Source organism: Amblyomma mixtum, chromosome 6, assembly GCF_055824585.1.
Source record: "Amblyomma mixtum isolate Tamu chromosome 6, ASM5582458v1, whole genome shotgun sequence".
Classification (NCBI taxonomy): Eukaryota; Metazoa; Arthropoda; class Arachnida; order Ixodida; family Ixodidae; genus Amblyomma; species Amblyomma mixtum.
Window position 1 is genome coordinate 154,492,585 of NC_143017.1, and position 16,250 is coordinate 154,508,834.

The 16,250-nt window shown below is 45.2% G+C and overlaps 1 protein-coding gene across 17 annotated transcripts in view; it reads left to right on the forward strand.

Annotated features, from left to right (window-relative positions):
- Window positions 1-16,250, forward strand: part of LOC149340859 (cholinesterase-like) — a 212,420-nt gene that overhangs the window by 192,177 nt on the left and 3,993 nt on the right. For 7 of the 17 annotated variants that reach the window (XM_089549766.1, XM_089549771.1, XM_089549761.1 and 4 more), the window contains 2 exons: window positions 166-3,076; window positions 11,773-13,245. In XM_089549766.1, coding sequence (XP_089405892.1) covers window positions 11,807-13,245 — 1,439 coding nt within the window. In that variant the 5' untranslated portion in view covers window positions 166-3,076; window positions 11,773-11,806. Of the gene's footprint in view, window positions 1-165; window positions 3,077-9,456; window positions 9,640-10,474; window positions 10,696-11,772; window positions 13,246-16,250 lie in introns of those variants that run through there. The other 10 variants (XM_089549776.1, XM_089549773.1, XM_089549778.1 and 7 more) reach the window with 8 other exon arrangements.

Sequence of the window (16,250 nt, forward strand, 5' to 3'; positions counted from 1 at the left end):
ATAAACTATTGCTTTTCCCTATATCGGAAGAGCTAATTTACATGTGACAACTGCATTTTTGCGAGCACAAACCGGAACGGCCGTGATCTGTTGAGAACAAAAGTAGTCCACTCGTTCTATTCACTGATGAAAGGCCTTTCCTCTTTTTTCTTTTATATGTTACAGGCACGTTGTCGCCGTCTCATGGAAAGTGGAAATGCAGCTCGTCTCCGTTGCTTACAGTCTTCCTTGGATCAAGCCGTTGTAGCAAGCCGCCGGACCGCGGTGGCACTCGAAGAAAGGAAACAGACACTGCTCCTTCAATGGGTGTTTTCACTTCCGCTGGTCGTGGAATAAACGATCACGCTGGTCTACGTACAGAAAACGATTGGTCATGCTCTCTCTCCCATCATTTTGTTACCCTAGAAATCATCAAACATTCTTGCTTCTATATAAGATGCAGTTACTGTTTTGTTTGCAGTGCTGTTAGTCGTTGCGGGCTTTTACAGAGCTGGAAAATGGGTGCTTCAAAGACATTACATGAAAACCGTTTCCGACCTGTGCTGAAAAGTTTCAGCTGATTGGCGCCCTGTGGACACCTGGGCATCGGGACTGCTCTATTCAAGAATAGTTCGAACGAGACGTGAAAATTTGAATGTGTCAGCCATTGGTGACAGTAAAGTTGAATTGCATGAGGATGGTTTTTGCTGATTGATAATCAGCCAGGAGGCCGTGAGTACAATTTTGGATCCTACTTCTTGTTATAGTTTTATAAACAGTTTTTACGCGTGATATATGTATTCGCATGGACAGAGGTGGCAGGCCGACACTGTCGAGCAGATCAGTCACCAATAAAGTTATTTCAAAAGATGGAAAAATAAACCTGTCTGCTAGCCTCCGGGCGCTTTCTATTTGAATAATCTGAGTTTGACGGAGAAGGTCGCAAACGATATGCTCGCACATTATCTCATAACGGGCATACCTGCGAGTCGGCCACCAGTCTCTCGCCGATTACATGCTTTATTATTCTATGTCAATACACTCAAAAACAACAAATACTGACAGTAGTTCGCACTGCACAGCAATTGCGCCAAAGTGTCCTTTGAAAGCAACAGCTGGTAAAACGAGGGGTGCCATCTCTAATACGCATTATTGGCTGCTCTCATATGACAATGTTTTTCTTCAGCATCGTCGGAAAAAAACCTGTGGATTAGGCTACTAATAGCTGCCTGATAAAAAAAAAAGAACAGTTCATTGTCGTAGTAACCGCCGGCAAGGAACACTGTCGTGATCATTAGCATGAATTATTGGGCATATTGGTGCTTGGTGAAAAAACTAGCGCATGAGAGGACGAAAGACAAAGTGACAGACACAAACAGCACCAGCTTGTGTTATAGTCATCTCAGATAGTACTGTGTCTCAAAGGTGGTAGGAAGCACTGGGTAGTAACGCTTGCCAAAGAGCTTCTATGGGACATATCCTGCTCGCCCTTTTATTCGACCGCAACACATCCCAGTAAGTTATCCACAGGTTGCATGCAGGCGAACGAAGTCTACTATTCTGTGGTTCTTCGCTTCTTCAGCTGCAAAAATGACAGCGGGGAGCCTAATGGGACACCTTTTTTTTTTTTTTGATGTCATAAAATCCAAAAGCTTAATTCTTCACGTCAACCAATTCTGCTATAGCACTGATTTCACCACGCCCCTTCCTCTACCACTCTCTTATAGGCGATGAATCAAGCTTCACCGGCAGGTTCCACCACGCTGGAACGCTGCACCACGCTGGCAGGCTATACCGCCCTGGCGCCCCGTAGTGATTCGCCTCGAACTGCACGGCGTCCAGGAGCACCGGTCTGGTGCTACTGCTCGTGATGCCGAGGATCAGAAAACAACGGCACAAAAATCCTGAACAAACCGAGGCGTAAGCATTAAAGGTTCGGCGCTTTGTATGACCGAACTGTAAGAAAGCGTGTGAAGCGCCGCCGCCGCAGACGCATCTAGTCCGCCTGTGGCTTCTGCTCCCGGAGTGCGACCTCTCACCTTAAGGACATTCCTGCGTCACTGGAGCCTCGTCATAGCAGAACTGTAGGCAAAAGCGCGCTGCCGCGTCCACTCCGGCCGGGCGCGGGTGTCTCGAACTCGGAAGGTCCCCGCCAGATGGCACTAGCGTTCTGCCCCCACCACTGATTAGCAGCCCGGATTTGTCTTCGCTGGCACTTTTATTTTTCTTTCTTTTTAAAGCCCTTTCTAACACATGTCACCTGCAGAGAGGCCATGGAGGAAGGTAACTATGACGGGGGCCACGGGGAAGCTGTGCTGGATCTCCATACGTCATCGGTGTGACTTATTTATTATGTATTCATGCTTTTTAAAGTTGCTCTCTGTCAGCTGTATTACTCGAAGTCTCCAGCGAGGGAGGAAGAAGATACCTTGTGCGAGCGATGATGAGCCCAAGTTTCTGTGTTCAGCCACACGTTTGAGGGAACAAAGTCGTCAGGAATTACGCCTAACAACACGAACAGCTGTTGTAACTTAGTGTGCACAACCCGGAAGTAGCGAACACACTCCCGTACAGCGCCGCTTTGCATCAATGTCTTCGATGAAAGCGAAACGCAAGCACGCTCATGTATTGATACTAAGACACGCACTAAACAGACCCAGGTTCCTGAATTAATCCGGAGCCCTAAACAGGGAGTTCCTTTGGCGCGTGAAGATTTCATAGTTAATTAGAGATGCATAAGCGAGTGTGTGAACTGTAGTGGCGTCTTGTTCATATGCTGATGATTTCATTTCCATTAAACTTCGGCCTCACCGCGCGAGTATTCGGTGTCTTTCTCATCAGCTTGCTCAATAGCCGTCGTCTCCGCCGCCGCTCGCACCATCTGTAGGGGCCTATAGACATGGCCTATTTGCTGTGATTAGATAAGAATCATTCTCGTTGAAGGACGTCCTGGCTGCCTGCCGTGTTTCCGTCACCAAAAGCTGACTCGAGCAGTTCTCTGGGACGTTGTATGCGTTCTAGTGCCTAAGAGTGTTTTGCCATCATTGTCACGTCCAAATTTTCACCTGGCACGCTTTGGCCAAAAACAACATTCATGGTGAGTAACCTGGGTGAGAGAGCGCGCGTGAATTTTGGTGGAATTTTTTCACTTGTAGGCGCTGATTGTGAATTAGGCTTTTTGCGCAAGAAGTCATTTACAGGTTTCCTTTTGTTGAGTTACGGCATGCAGTGTGCTTTGTATGTATCCTTTCATCGTGATGTTCACGGAGATAGCGCAAAAGCGCGCCGCCTCGGCTGACGAAGAGGTTGTGCGCAGTGAAACATGGCAATAAACTGTTCCTACCGCTTTCATTTAAACGTGCCACATCCAGCTGTCATATCCCAATGTAAAGGTTGTGTATCTTCCGGGACCTTCGCTTTCGAGTAAAACCGACGGTGCCCAATTTTTGCACTTCGAACACCCGGAAAGGCGCCTTTCGGAAGACGTATTCATTTTATAGTTCACAAAGCTGTATGAAGATGTTAACATAGAGTTCTCTAACCTGATTACCACCCTTGTGGATCTAATAAAAAACAGTAGCCGAAGTACAACAGCCACGAGGCGTTACAAGCCAATTTGTCCGTGGATGACAGAAGAAATTTTGAACGTGTTAAAGAAGAAGGACTATTGGTATCACAAATGGCTACATCATAGAACTAACCAGTATTACTTGTACCAGTTCAAATGCGAACGTAATAAATCAGTGTCGTTAATGAGAGCCCGCAAAAAGGAATATTTTGCACGCCGAATTAAAGCCGCCACTGGGAATTCAAAGGAAATGTGGCAAATTGTAAATGAGGTGACACATAACTTTAAAAAACGTTCCATACTTCCCTCCGATGTGACTGAGCAGACAGTTGAAGAATTTAATACATTTTTCACCAAGGTTGGCCCTGATCTAGCATCGAAACTTCCTGATATAAGTACTAGCAGTGATCTTCCGCGGCCAGTTTTAAATTCTTTCGTTCTGCACGAAGTTGAATTAGATGAAGTGATGTGTGTCGTTATGGATTTAGCAACAAACAAGGCGGCAGGCTACGATGGCATTCCTGTGAAGCTAATTAAAGAAAATATTGATGTTCTAGGACCCATATTATGCCATTTATTCAACCATTCAATACTCAACAGCACATACCCATCATCCCTAAAGATAGCACGTGTTACTCCTGTATTCAAGGACGGCGACTCCTCTGACCCTTCTAGTTACAGACCTATCTCTGTACTTAGTGTTATTAATACCATATTTGAAAAAATTCTTTACAAACGTATTCATCAGTTTCTTGAGAAATATAACATTATATGCCCAGAGCAGCACGGATTTCGCCCACAGTACTCCACCAGCTCAGCAGTCATCACTCTTACCCAGGCAATTAATGATGCTTTACACAATAACAGACTCGCAGCAATTATCTTTCTGGACATTAAGAAAGCCTTCGACACAGTTAACCATGACATTATGCTAAATAAACTAAAAACATATGGATTTCGCGATAAGGTGCTTGACTTTTTCTCTAGCTACCTCACAAACCGCCAACAAATTGTTTCAATGAAATCTTTCTCGTCATCCCTTCAGCGCCTACACACAGGGGTTCCTCAGGGGTCTACTCTTGGTCCGCTGCTCTTTTTACTGTACGTAAATGATCTGCCCAAGGTATTAGCTTCATCCAAAGCCATCATGTATGCTGATGACACTGCCATTGTAGTTACTGCTCATCATACGGTCGAACTTGAAAGCATAGCAAATATAGAACTGGAAAAAATCTCTGACTGGTTTCTCACAAACAAATTAACAATCAATGCTAAGAAAACTAAATACATACTGTTCCACTCAAAGAAAAAGTCAATTCTTTCAACTGATATTACATTAACTATTAACCAGTCCCAGCTTGAGTCAACAAATAATTTTACATATCTTGGAGTCACACTGGATAAACATTTACACTGGCAACATCATATTGAGGCGACTTGCACTAAGATGGCTTCCGGTTGTTATGCTCTTCTCCAGACGCGCGAATACTTTGATATCAATATCCTCCGTGTCCTATACTTCACATTAATACATACTCACCTTTCATATTGCATCGAGTCGTGGGGCTGGACGTATAGCACATACCTAGAGCCTATTAAAAAGTTACAGAAGCGAGCACTTAGAATAATTTCATTTTCTAGTTACACTGTACGCAGTAAGGCACTATTTACTAAACTACGCGTATTACCCCTCAATTTACTTCGTGAGAAAAGAACTGCTGAATGTGTCCATAAAATAATAACAAACAACCTCCCGTTTGACATATCAATATTTAACATCCCGCCACTTCCAACACGGAGCCGCACGTACGGCAATTTTAACTTGCCAGTGAAAAGAAATGTATATGGAGAGCGTCTCCTAGAGTTTACGGGCGTAAAAGTTTGGAATAATCTACCACATGACCTAAAGACTGCCTACAACTTCTCCATTAGAATAAAAAATTATTACCTTAAAAAGAATGACACACTTTGAGTTCATACTTTCATTTTTTAATAGTCGTCTTAGATATTTGCCAGATATTATTTGCATGTAGCCGAATCCTGATACCTTGATTTATTTACAGATTTGTACATTTGCGTCTATTCTAAGGATGTTTGTGATTAAAAAGTGTGCACTGAAATCATTTTATCCTGTTCTTGTGTGTTGTACCCTTGTGATGCTTTGTAAATACTTAACAGCTATTTTCCCTTCGCTTTTTGTGATGCCTTAATTTTTGTATAAGTTCTACGCGTTTTGTTTGATCTAAGTTTTTAGTTTATATAATCTGTAATATATGTATTTCTTTTGTTGATGCTCTTACAAGTGTTGAGAGTGATGTATAGCATTTTTTATACTAACTTACTGTCTTTATTTTGGTACATTGTTGCCTGCATGTTTGTATACCTTTTTTTCCATTGGACCCGTTACTAGCCGTTGGCTATGGGTCCGGGCAGTGTTTGCGTACATTTTTTATGCAACAAAGACCAATAAATAAATGAAATGAAAAAATGAAAATGACCCAGCATGAAAATTGGCGGATATATTGTGCTTCTTCCAAAATATTGTTTTCGACCAGCCAGTGATCTTAAACCTCAATCAACTACGTCTAGGTATTCACGACGCGGTTTAAAGTAAGGACCAACCAGCAGAATTATGTATTGGAGCCAAAAGGCATGGGTGCAGGTATTATTAGGGGTATTATTAGCATGGCTGTAGAGCAAACCGCCAACCACTCTGACGACGTTCTGCACGAATGTGGAAGTGCTGCGCGGGATATCAGTTATGTACGCGACGGAATAATTGTAATAAATGTGGAAATAAAATTTGATTTGGTAATTAGTTCCTTGCTTCAGCCCGCCATTCTTATGTTGTTTATGAAATAGCAGAGAATATTGTCGTACTGAAAAACTAGCGGTAGTACTGAATCGTATACCGGTCCTTGCCCTGGTCCATTCATGTCTATGATTTGAATTTGGTTTAAAGTAACGCATTTAAAGGAAAGTTTTTCATTTTTTCCTATTCTACCGCTCATGTCAACGCATCGTCTCAGCAGAGAGCTCTTCGCGTGTCAGAAAGCTGCTCGCTGCCCGACTTCCAGTACTGATTATCGCGTTTCAAGCATGCTGCTAAGCACCATCAGGCGCTGTCTCGAGGCGACAAGCTCACACCAGCAGCGCACGCAAACTCAGCTCCCAAAAAGAGAGTTTTAGCATCGTTGTACGGTAACTACGATGACTACGACCGTATCGCAAATGCGGCTTGGCAGGCACGCCAGCGACAGCAACGGCAGCGCTCTACCGTACTGGACGTATGGAAGTATGGTCGTTCTGAAACACTAATACTATTACGACAAGATGCAAAAAAGTTAAATACTGGGCGATGTGGCTATGATGAAGACAACTGATGTATAGCGAGTTTCGCTTTAAAAGCGGAGCACAAAGGGAAATTTCGCAAATGAAGGCTAGTCGTCCGGACGGGTGAGAGACATCGACTACAGAGATGTGGCGGAATTGCTTAATTGCGATGGCTCTAACTCTGCTGTTAATGAGTCTCTTCCGAAAGAATATCCATGCGTTCCAGAGGGCAATCTATGACAACAGACAATGTATCCCAAATTGTTGACGAGGAGAAGGTAGCGGACATTCAAATAAACTTTGCAAAGAGTTGTGCAGCCATTTCATTCTGGAATTCATCGTCATTCTCCTTCAAAAAACAATCTTATATTTCATCCATGCATAGTTTGAAAAATGCAGCAAAGGATTTTCTCCCAAAGATCTCATGTAGACTGACATAGTTGTTTGACAATATTCTTTCACTTCTTGGCAATACAGGCGTGTATTCTGTTACATACTTCTTTAAATTCCCTTTGTAAATATTCGTTGCAATTTGTAAGCTGTGCGCTTGGATTCCTCTATGTGTGTTATTTAGCCGACGATCCCCGTTCAGTCGGTGAGTTTAGGGCGACCTGTATAAATATTCTTGCAACTGATCAAATTTTGTTTGATTTGGATTGAATTGCCCCCATATCACAAGAGTAAAATTAATTGAATCATTGCAGATTCCCTCCTGCCATAGTGAAATTCCAAATAAACTGATGTCCAATGCCGCCGCCCCTCACGCAAGTACAGAACGGCAGACTGTGTACTGCAGTGTAGTGCAATGCAGAACTACATTGCAATGTACAGAACTCTCTTCATTGCCCCTTAAGCTGCATGCTATGAACGTAGTATAAAAATGAACGATCAGAATTTGTTATAAAGTAATCCTGCCACGCCTTGCGCGCTAAGCATACACGCTTCGGACTGCGGCGATACATCTTGAGTAAAATGTGCTGATGAACATAAACATGGTAATGCTTAGTTAGACAGTTGTTGGTGCAGGAGCTTCAAAGAGATATAGCCAGCCAAATACAAATGCGAATCTATCCACTAAAGCCCGATACGGATCAGAAAGTTGAAAGCGTACATTCACTCGCTTTTGTTATACGGAATTATCTCCCGTAACACTATGTACGTAGAAAGAGGACCACAGTGCAATAGTCAGACTGCATGTGTCAGTGGTGAAATAGGCTCGGCATTTGCCCACTCATTACAACTCTGTGGCTCTCATATTGCAGAAAGTGATACTGGGCGAAGACCAATCATGCTGCTAATAACAGATCAAATTTCGAGAAATTTCCGGGAATTGCAGCTGTGCGATTAGCCGTGAAACCACAGCGGAAATGAGGGCATTAGAGCAATCTCTGGGGTGGCGATAGCTCAGGGGATGGCTGGAGTTCAGTGCGAGAAGGCTCAATTGTTCACCCCACGTGTTCTGCACCTGATCGGCAGCCAGACGTCGTAAAATCGAGCAGCATTCCAAGTAGACCTAGAGCATTACACACACGCGCGCGCGCGCGCGCACACACACACACACACACACACACACACACACACACACACACACACTCACACACACACACACACACACACACACACACACACACACACACACACACACACACACACGCACACACACACACACACACGCGCGCGCGCGCACACACACACACACACACACATATATAAACTGTTTAAGCCAGATATGTCTTCCCTCCTCTTTTTTTCGCTCTCTTCCAAGCACGTTTCTCTGAAGCTATATCGCTGAATACTCACCATATGTCTGAGCTCACTTGAACCACTCACCACAGGCATTAATCTTTTAATTCAATGTACGATTGAAAGCGGGCGCTCTAGAATTACATTCCACCTAGACAAAGTACTTGGCGCACGTAAATTGCTGCCTAATTACGACACAATGATGTTTTTTTTGTACCTCACAGCCAGAAGGAGTGTGCCAAGTTCACCGCTTTGGTAAATAACTAGCACACAAAAGAGCCCGTCTTTCTTACAGTCACTGCTCTCCTTTTTGCAATCGAAAGAAATAGTCAAAGCCACTAAAAGCATCGCTTTGCTCCGAAAACAACGATGGAATTACCGCTACACGTTGAATAACAATAAAAAAATTCCTGCACTTCTACGCATCTAATAGAGTTTAGTTTGCATCTTTTGTTACTCTTTGTCCTCAAAAGAGAGGGAGTGTGGTGATGCACAAGTTTTAAATATTAATGAATGAAGATCTCCCCGACTTCCCGGTGATCAGCTGCATGCTCTAAAGAGCCTTCGTTTCGCTTGTGAAAGTTAACAGGGACGATTGCAGCATGCCACACATGGAGCACGAAAAGATGAAATTAATAGGAAGGCTGCATAGCAGACCAGACGTGGCAGCTGTTCCGATTCATTTCGCATCTTCAGCGAGGTAACTAAGCTATTTAATGATGCTGTACCGGCAGTAGTGCATTGCTCAGTTCGCCCCTCCTATGCTTGACTTTCACCTTCGGAAGTTAGACCGCATCGGGCGTTCTTTGGTGTGGTGTATTTCTATTGCACAGCTGTTTTGTACATCACTCCCATCTGTTTCGAGGAACAGCGCAGAGGTTGAGCGACGTCAGTGACATTAGAGGGACCTTGTACTGTTCAAGAGTAAAGGGAGCCGACTCTGTGAGCGCACGCACGCAAGCAGGAGGGCGGAGTAGCGTCACAGGAGTAAGCAAAACCAAGCTTCCTCTGCCAACGTAAGTAGATGGAATTTTTATATGCAAGCAGGCCAATTATGCATGCACCGCCATGACTTTTTTTTTTTTCAGTGCTTTAAACGTAGTGGCAGTACAGGCTAATAAGGCGGAGTGTTTAGAAGCGCGCGTTTTGAAATGCTATACAGCTAGTTCTTGGAACTGTGGAGGATGAAAGCTTAGAGGAGAGGATGAACACGATCTACTACTCTGCCGTGGACGACGCAAAACGATATTGTTGCGCTTTACTCGGGTAAACAGCTAACCTTAGTAATCTGAGCGTGGGCACCTTGACGCTTGACCCGGGAGCTGATGTTAACGAGAAACTTTGCACCCTAAATTAAAAAAAAAAAAATTCCGGCCAGGATTATATTTGCAACATGGCCGTTTATTACTTACGCTAATGTTGAGGCAACTGGAATTATGCTAGTGCAAACGAATGCGGGAATTCGCAAAGCCGATAGATACCAATGGCCATCGAATTTTTTACAGGTGTCTGCGGGAGCCGTTGGTGCTTGGCTTACTTCAGTGGTCATAGAAAAGCATGTATTAAATCCAATAACTGGAGCAAAGTGCAGAGTGTCCGATTACTTACAGTCACACAAAACGCATGGGGGGAAGGGACAAGCAAAATAGTGGCAGTTTTAATTAAACACCTAATAGAAGCAGCTGTAAGTGCCCCATCAGAAAGAAACCTGGTAGACTTTTTACGCCAAAGCGCTCGCCACCAAACAAAAAGCTTTATAGCAGCGGCACTCTCTCTCACTCGCACAGTTATGTGACCTATGGAATGCCTCACGCTTCTCCGTTACTCACTCGTTGATAACGGGATCTTCAGAACACCCGCTCGGCAGGTCATGCCAACTCGGCCCGGGAAGCCACCTCGCCGCTTCTCCTCGAGCTACTAGTAACGTCAATGCGCACCAGATAGCGAAACCACTCCACCGGAGCTACTGAGGAGTCTTTTTGAAAGAGGTGCGGCAGCGGCACTGGGTACTACGTGACTCATGAAAGGCGCCCCTGTGCTGTGCGACGTCAGTTCACTTCAAAGGTCCCCAGGTGGGCGATATTATTCCGCCGCCCTCCCTAATGCACCTCTGCCCCTCTTTATTCTTTCACTCGCACCTTTATCCGCTCCATCACGGTGCGGTTAAGCTGTCCACCAAGAAGAAGTGACAGTTATCGCACTTTTCATTCCCTGATAACCAATCATTATCCCCCAAGAAGTGCAAAAGTTTTTCAGAATTTGTCAACGATCTCGAAAGATTACGCTGGCTACTGAAAAATACAAAACAGCAAAAAGATTATACCGGCAACGGGAGTCGCGTGGCGCGCACTGCCGAGCCTCCGAAAAATGTCTCCCGCTCAGAACACTGCGCGGGCCACATTTTGAGGCCCAAGCCAGGCCCTAGCCCGAGACTAAAAGCTCGAGCCGGCCCGGCCTGCGGCTTCACGGCGGGGCCTCATTCTAAGGGCCGAGCCCGGTTCGAGCCCGAGACTCAAAGTTCGATCCCGGCGCTGCTACGTTATCGCTCTACTGAGCTCGGGCCCGGGCCGCCAAGCCCGGCATGAGGAGGGGAAGGAAAAACTTTATTTGACCTCATTGAAGTTTTGCTTGAGGTCAGGTGCGTGAGGCGCGTATTCCAAGGCTCCAGTAGCCAGGGCTGCCACATGAACTTGCTGGATGAGAGCTAGCTGGCTCTCCAGGGTGTCGCTGGTCAGTTGTTCCTCCAACTACTCATGACCTATCTGGCGTCTTTAAAGGGGGACGGGGGTCGGAGGTGAATTTTTTTTATTTTTTGAAGTGAAGTCGTTGGGTGAAGGACGAAAAGAAGCGACTCGATTTACATTTTTTACAAGGTAACGATCAAGGGGGAGTAGGGGAGTATTCTTGGCCACGCTCATTCGCAGTTTTCTAAGGATCTCATTCCCTAAAGTCCCTGGGTGGAGGACGGCCGTGCCGAGGAAGGAGTCTCTTGTAAAGTTCATCTTCGTGCACGATCGCACGTCGGCCGCCCGCGAAACACTCTAGGCGGAGAAATGTAACCTTAAAAACAATAGTTTACTTTTCTGCCTGCTTTCATTCCTGATTTTGCTATTAGTAAAAAAACAACAATTTTTTTTTTTTGCTCTCAGGACCTGCAGTGACCACAGCTGAAGCCTTGGTGCCATGATACAGTCCGTGGTGGTGGTCGCGCTTTTGTTTTCCTACGCCGAAAGCAGCATCATCGTCACTACGACTGAGGGTTGCCTGCGCGGCAAGTCTCAGAGGACAGTTGAGAAAGACGTGCAGGTATTTTTGGGAATCCCGTACGCGAAGCCGCCAATAGGAGAACTGCGGTTCAAAAAACCTCAGCCCCCATCAAGGTGGGATGGAGTGTACGACGCAACCAGCGCTAAATACTCGTGCATGCAGCCCCGGTTTCCAAGACTCTTCGACATACCGACGGGTCTGTCAGAAGACTGCCTCTACCTGAACGTCTGGACACCATTTGCTTCGGAACGGTCGGAACTTCCCGTCGTGGTGTGGTTGCATGGCGGAGCTTTCAAAGCCGGGTCGGCGTACGAGGCTAGATACGACGGCTCAGCACTGGCAGCGCTTAACGACGTCGTAGTGGTCTCCTGCAACTACCGCCTCTCCACCATGGGTTTTTTGTTCGCCAACCATACTGCGACACCGGATAACTTGGCCCTGTGGGACCAGCTGCTCGCCTTACAATGGGTCCAAAGAAACATACGAGCCTTCGGTGGCGACCCTGCTATGGTAACCATATTCGGCGAGAGCGCCGGTGCCATGATGGCTCACGGTCATATTCTGTCACCGCATAGTCGGGGACTTTTTCGTCGCGTTTTCCTAATGAGCGGCACAATGAGCAGCGACTCATGTGTGGATTCAGTATCCGAGACCATAGCTAAATCCAAGGCCGTCTCGACAGCCGTCGGCTGTGCTTCTACGGACCTGGTATCCGATCTCGTACAGGTGCTCGACTGCCTTCGGAATCGACCAGCACAAATGCTTTGCACCACGAAAGCGTTAACGTTTCGGCCAACGTTTGAGACAGAGTTCATACCCTGCCTTCCGTCGTTTGCCAGCGAGGAAGGTTATTTTAACGAAGTTGAAGCAATGATAAGCGTTACAGCCAAAGAGGGGCCCTTAATTTTCCTGTTTCACCCCAGCGACAAAGTTCTTCAAGACGACTTGAGCTCTTGTGAAATAGAGGAGCTCAGAGCTTTTATAGAAGGCCTTTTTCGTGCCGTACTGAAGGACAGTGCCATTCCCCTAGCAATAGACTATATGGAGGGCGCTCCGCAAAATGACGTCATTGCACTTAAAGAAAGGGCGGCGGAGTTCTTGGGAAAGTACTTATTCCACTGCCCGACCAGAAAGTTTGCTGAGAAATACTCGACGAAGGGCATAAAAGTGTACGCCATGGTATTCGGTCACCGATCTAAAAAATCGCGACACCCAGAATGGTTTGGAACTACGCACATGGAGGAGTTGCCGTTCGTGTTTGGCGTTCCTTTCACGGATCCGTCTAATTACACCGACGAAGACAGAGAGTTCAGCGAGTACATCATGAAGAGCCTGGCAGAGTTCGCACGAAATGGGTATGTGCGCACATATTCATAAGGAATACCTTATATATCTATATTTTTTGCTCTTAGTTAAAATTTATGCAATTTCTCTGTTAACGTTTATTCCGCATAATGATACACATCATTGCTTAGAAACGTGAACTTGGACCGTAACGTACTTTTCCTGCTATTCGATTTGCACTCGTGACGCCAGGACCGAAAAGAACTCAGCGAACTCCGTTAGCAAGCGAATGACGCTGCAGCTTGTCGTCCATGATCTGCATTCATTCAGCCTTGATTTCAAAGCAGTTTGCTCCTGAAAACAGCTAGTGAGGGCCACGAATCATTTAATTTATTTTTGCTTTTTCTAGCTATTAAAAACTGAAGGATGATCAATTGGATTGATGCAGAGGGATTGCGAGAGTATACTTCTCTACCTATTCTTTCTTTGTGCCAGCGTTTTGCCGAATGGAGCACCAATTGTGCCACTGCGACCAAATTCGCTACCTGTAACTCAACTAAGTGGCTATATCATCGCAAGAACCTAATAACTATCATCTGTCCCAGGTGTCCTTACCACATTGCTGGTGCCGGTGTTTCCTTTTAGCCAGTGTTTCATTGTAGCCGTAGTGGCATTATAGCCGATGTTTCGTTCTGGCAGGTATTATAGTGGGTGGCAGGTGAAAAGTCAAAACTCCCTTTAAACGCCACCTGCCAGTGTTGGCAGGTCGAGGCTCCACGCAGACGCCGACGCTAGATAGCTTTAGCCGTCATGGCCCTCCTGATGTTCTGGAATTTCAAACATTTGTTCTTATTTTCAGTGCAAGCTGCGTCTTTTTCACTAGAACGCTGTAATTTATCGATACAACACAGCTTCAATTTTTCGTAAGTGTCCCTGTAAGCGCTCCTTGCAAGACGCTACAATTTATTTTTTTCTGTTCAAAAAAACCGAAAAGCATGTTTTTTTTTTTCTAATGCGATAGCTTTAAAGTTGTCGTCCCACCAAAACCTCCGTCGATGGCCGGCATCACAATATTCGCCCATTGGTCGGCAGAGGTCGCGTGACCTTGTAACGTCACCACAACCTCCCCTGATGGGCCGCTGTGATTGGTCTAGAAAGACTACATGATATTGTGACGTCATCAGCAACGGCACAAGGTTGTGGGCAACCAAGTTTCTGAACAGCAACCTACATAAAGAATCAAAATAAAATAGGAAAAAGAGATTGGTTCGCGGTTCAGATTTGCTAAGCGCAGAATATTGTGCGAAAGCGCAGTTTTTTACAGGTGGACACCGCCGTCACGTACCTGAAAGCTCAATTTATGTGTCCATTTACCCAGGGAGCCAGTTATGCGCGTCTTCAACTTTTTCATCGTCAATGCCAATTTGCGTAATGTGCTTATGCTCCACTGCCGTGTTTCTCCAGCAGTGTTGTCAACGCGAACGCGTATTGCTCTAGTACCTTGTTTCTGCGACAACGTTGTCCGCGGCAACGAGTGCAGCGCACATCTGTTTCACACTATCGCCGTACAGGTCAAAGCGTGAATATTAGATTGGTAGTAGTATTAGCTGATTAAGAAGACGATGTGCAATGTACAGCTCGAGAGTGTGTTGCAGTTTGACACGAGGCGTGATGGGCTACGGCGATAGCCAAACTGTAGGAATTTAAGAGGAAATCTTTCTGTAGCGTCCTCTGCAACACATCCCAAAACAAAATCGCGTCTTTGCAGTCTATAAAACAATGTTAAATTGTTTCAGGCACATTGCACAAGCGGCAGTTCACAGAAGACACAAAAATGTTTTTCCTATCGAGCCACGTGTTGACAGGTAGAGTTTCGGTGCGTAATTTATAGACAAATGTTTTGGTGCAAGGACAAATTTTAGCCGAATGTTGCTGCAGGTAACGGACATTTACAAAGAATTGGACTTTTTACCGGATTGGTTTCCTCTCCTGGTGCGCTGTACATCCTTACCGGTCTTTTTAGTTCTAATATGTTTACTATCATGTTTGTGCCATGTAGCGCCTACCTAGGTTCTATGTAAAAAGTTTTTTTTTTTTTTGTGTGTGTATACACACACATATGTACATGCATCCTTTCTGTACAAAACCATGTTAATAAATACCATGAAAGAAAAAAACAAAGGCTACGGCGATAGCCTAGTGCTCTTGTGCTTTGGACAGCGAAGCTGATCTGTTCGCGTCGCCGCGGGTTCGAATTCCAGTTGCGGCAATATTCATTTATTCATTTTTTCAATTATTCATTTATTTAAATATTTATTAAGGTTACCCTGAAGGTCAAGCATCACACAAACCGGCGAGCCGGTTTGTTCTCGTGTACTAATGCTTTGGCACTGAATTCTGATATACGCAAATGTGGACACCGTCACAGCAAAGCTACTGCAGCTATCAGTCGAATATGCCCGTTGATAAAGAGATAATTGTAAAGAAAGTGCCGCAAGTACACACACAAGTTGTAGCAGAACCTGGGACAAATTTAAAACCTAATTCGTTTGAGTAATAGACTCCAGGTTTCTTCTCAAACGCGCTCTGAGACAAAGCAACATTCCCCTGCCCCGGCACTCCTTAGAGTTTCTCAATACTCCCTACAGTTATAGCTGGAGCTGCCATCTATGCACGTTTCTCAAAAAACACTTCATCTACAGCGGGAATGCCGGGAAAACGACTTCGCTTGGCTAATGTTGAGCCAGAAACACAGATTTTGCATCTGAATTGGCAGCTGCACCGCAACGCTCTCCTCTGAGCGCAAAAGAAATTTTAATAGTGCGCTTTTACTTCAATAAATTTAGCACAATTGTTATTCTGGTGCAGAAACTTTTAAAGCATTTCTTAAAGGTTTCCCGGGAGAAAAGTCGCATTGTTATGAAAATTAAGCCAAGCCAGATACGAAACCTCATCTTCCCGGCATTCCTGCGTGTCTCCTTGATGCTTGAAGTGCTGCGCCGCCTCGTTTCCCTCCAGCTAATATTGAGCGGCTCTGTGGCAGCAGTCCCGGTGACCTATCCCTATAGAGTCTTTC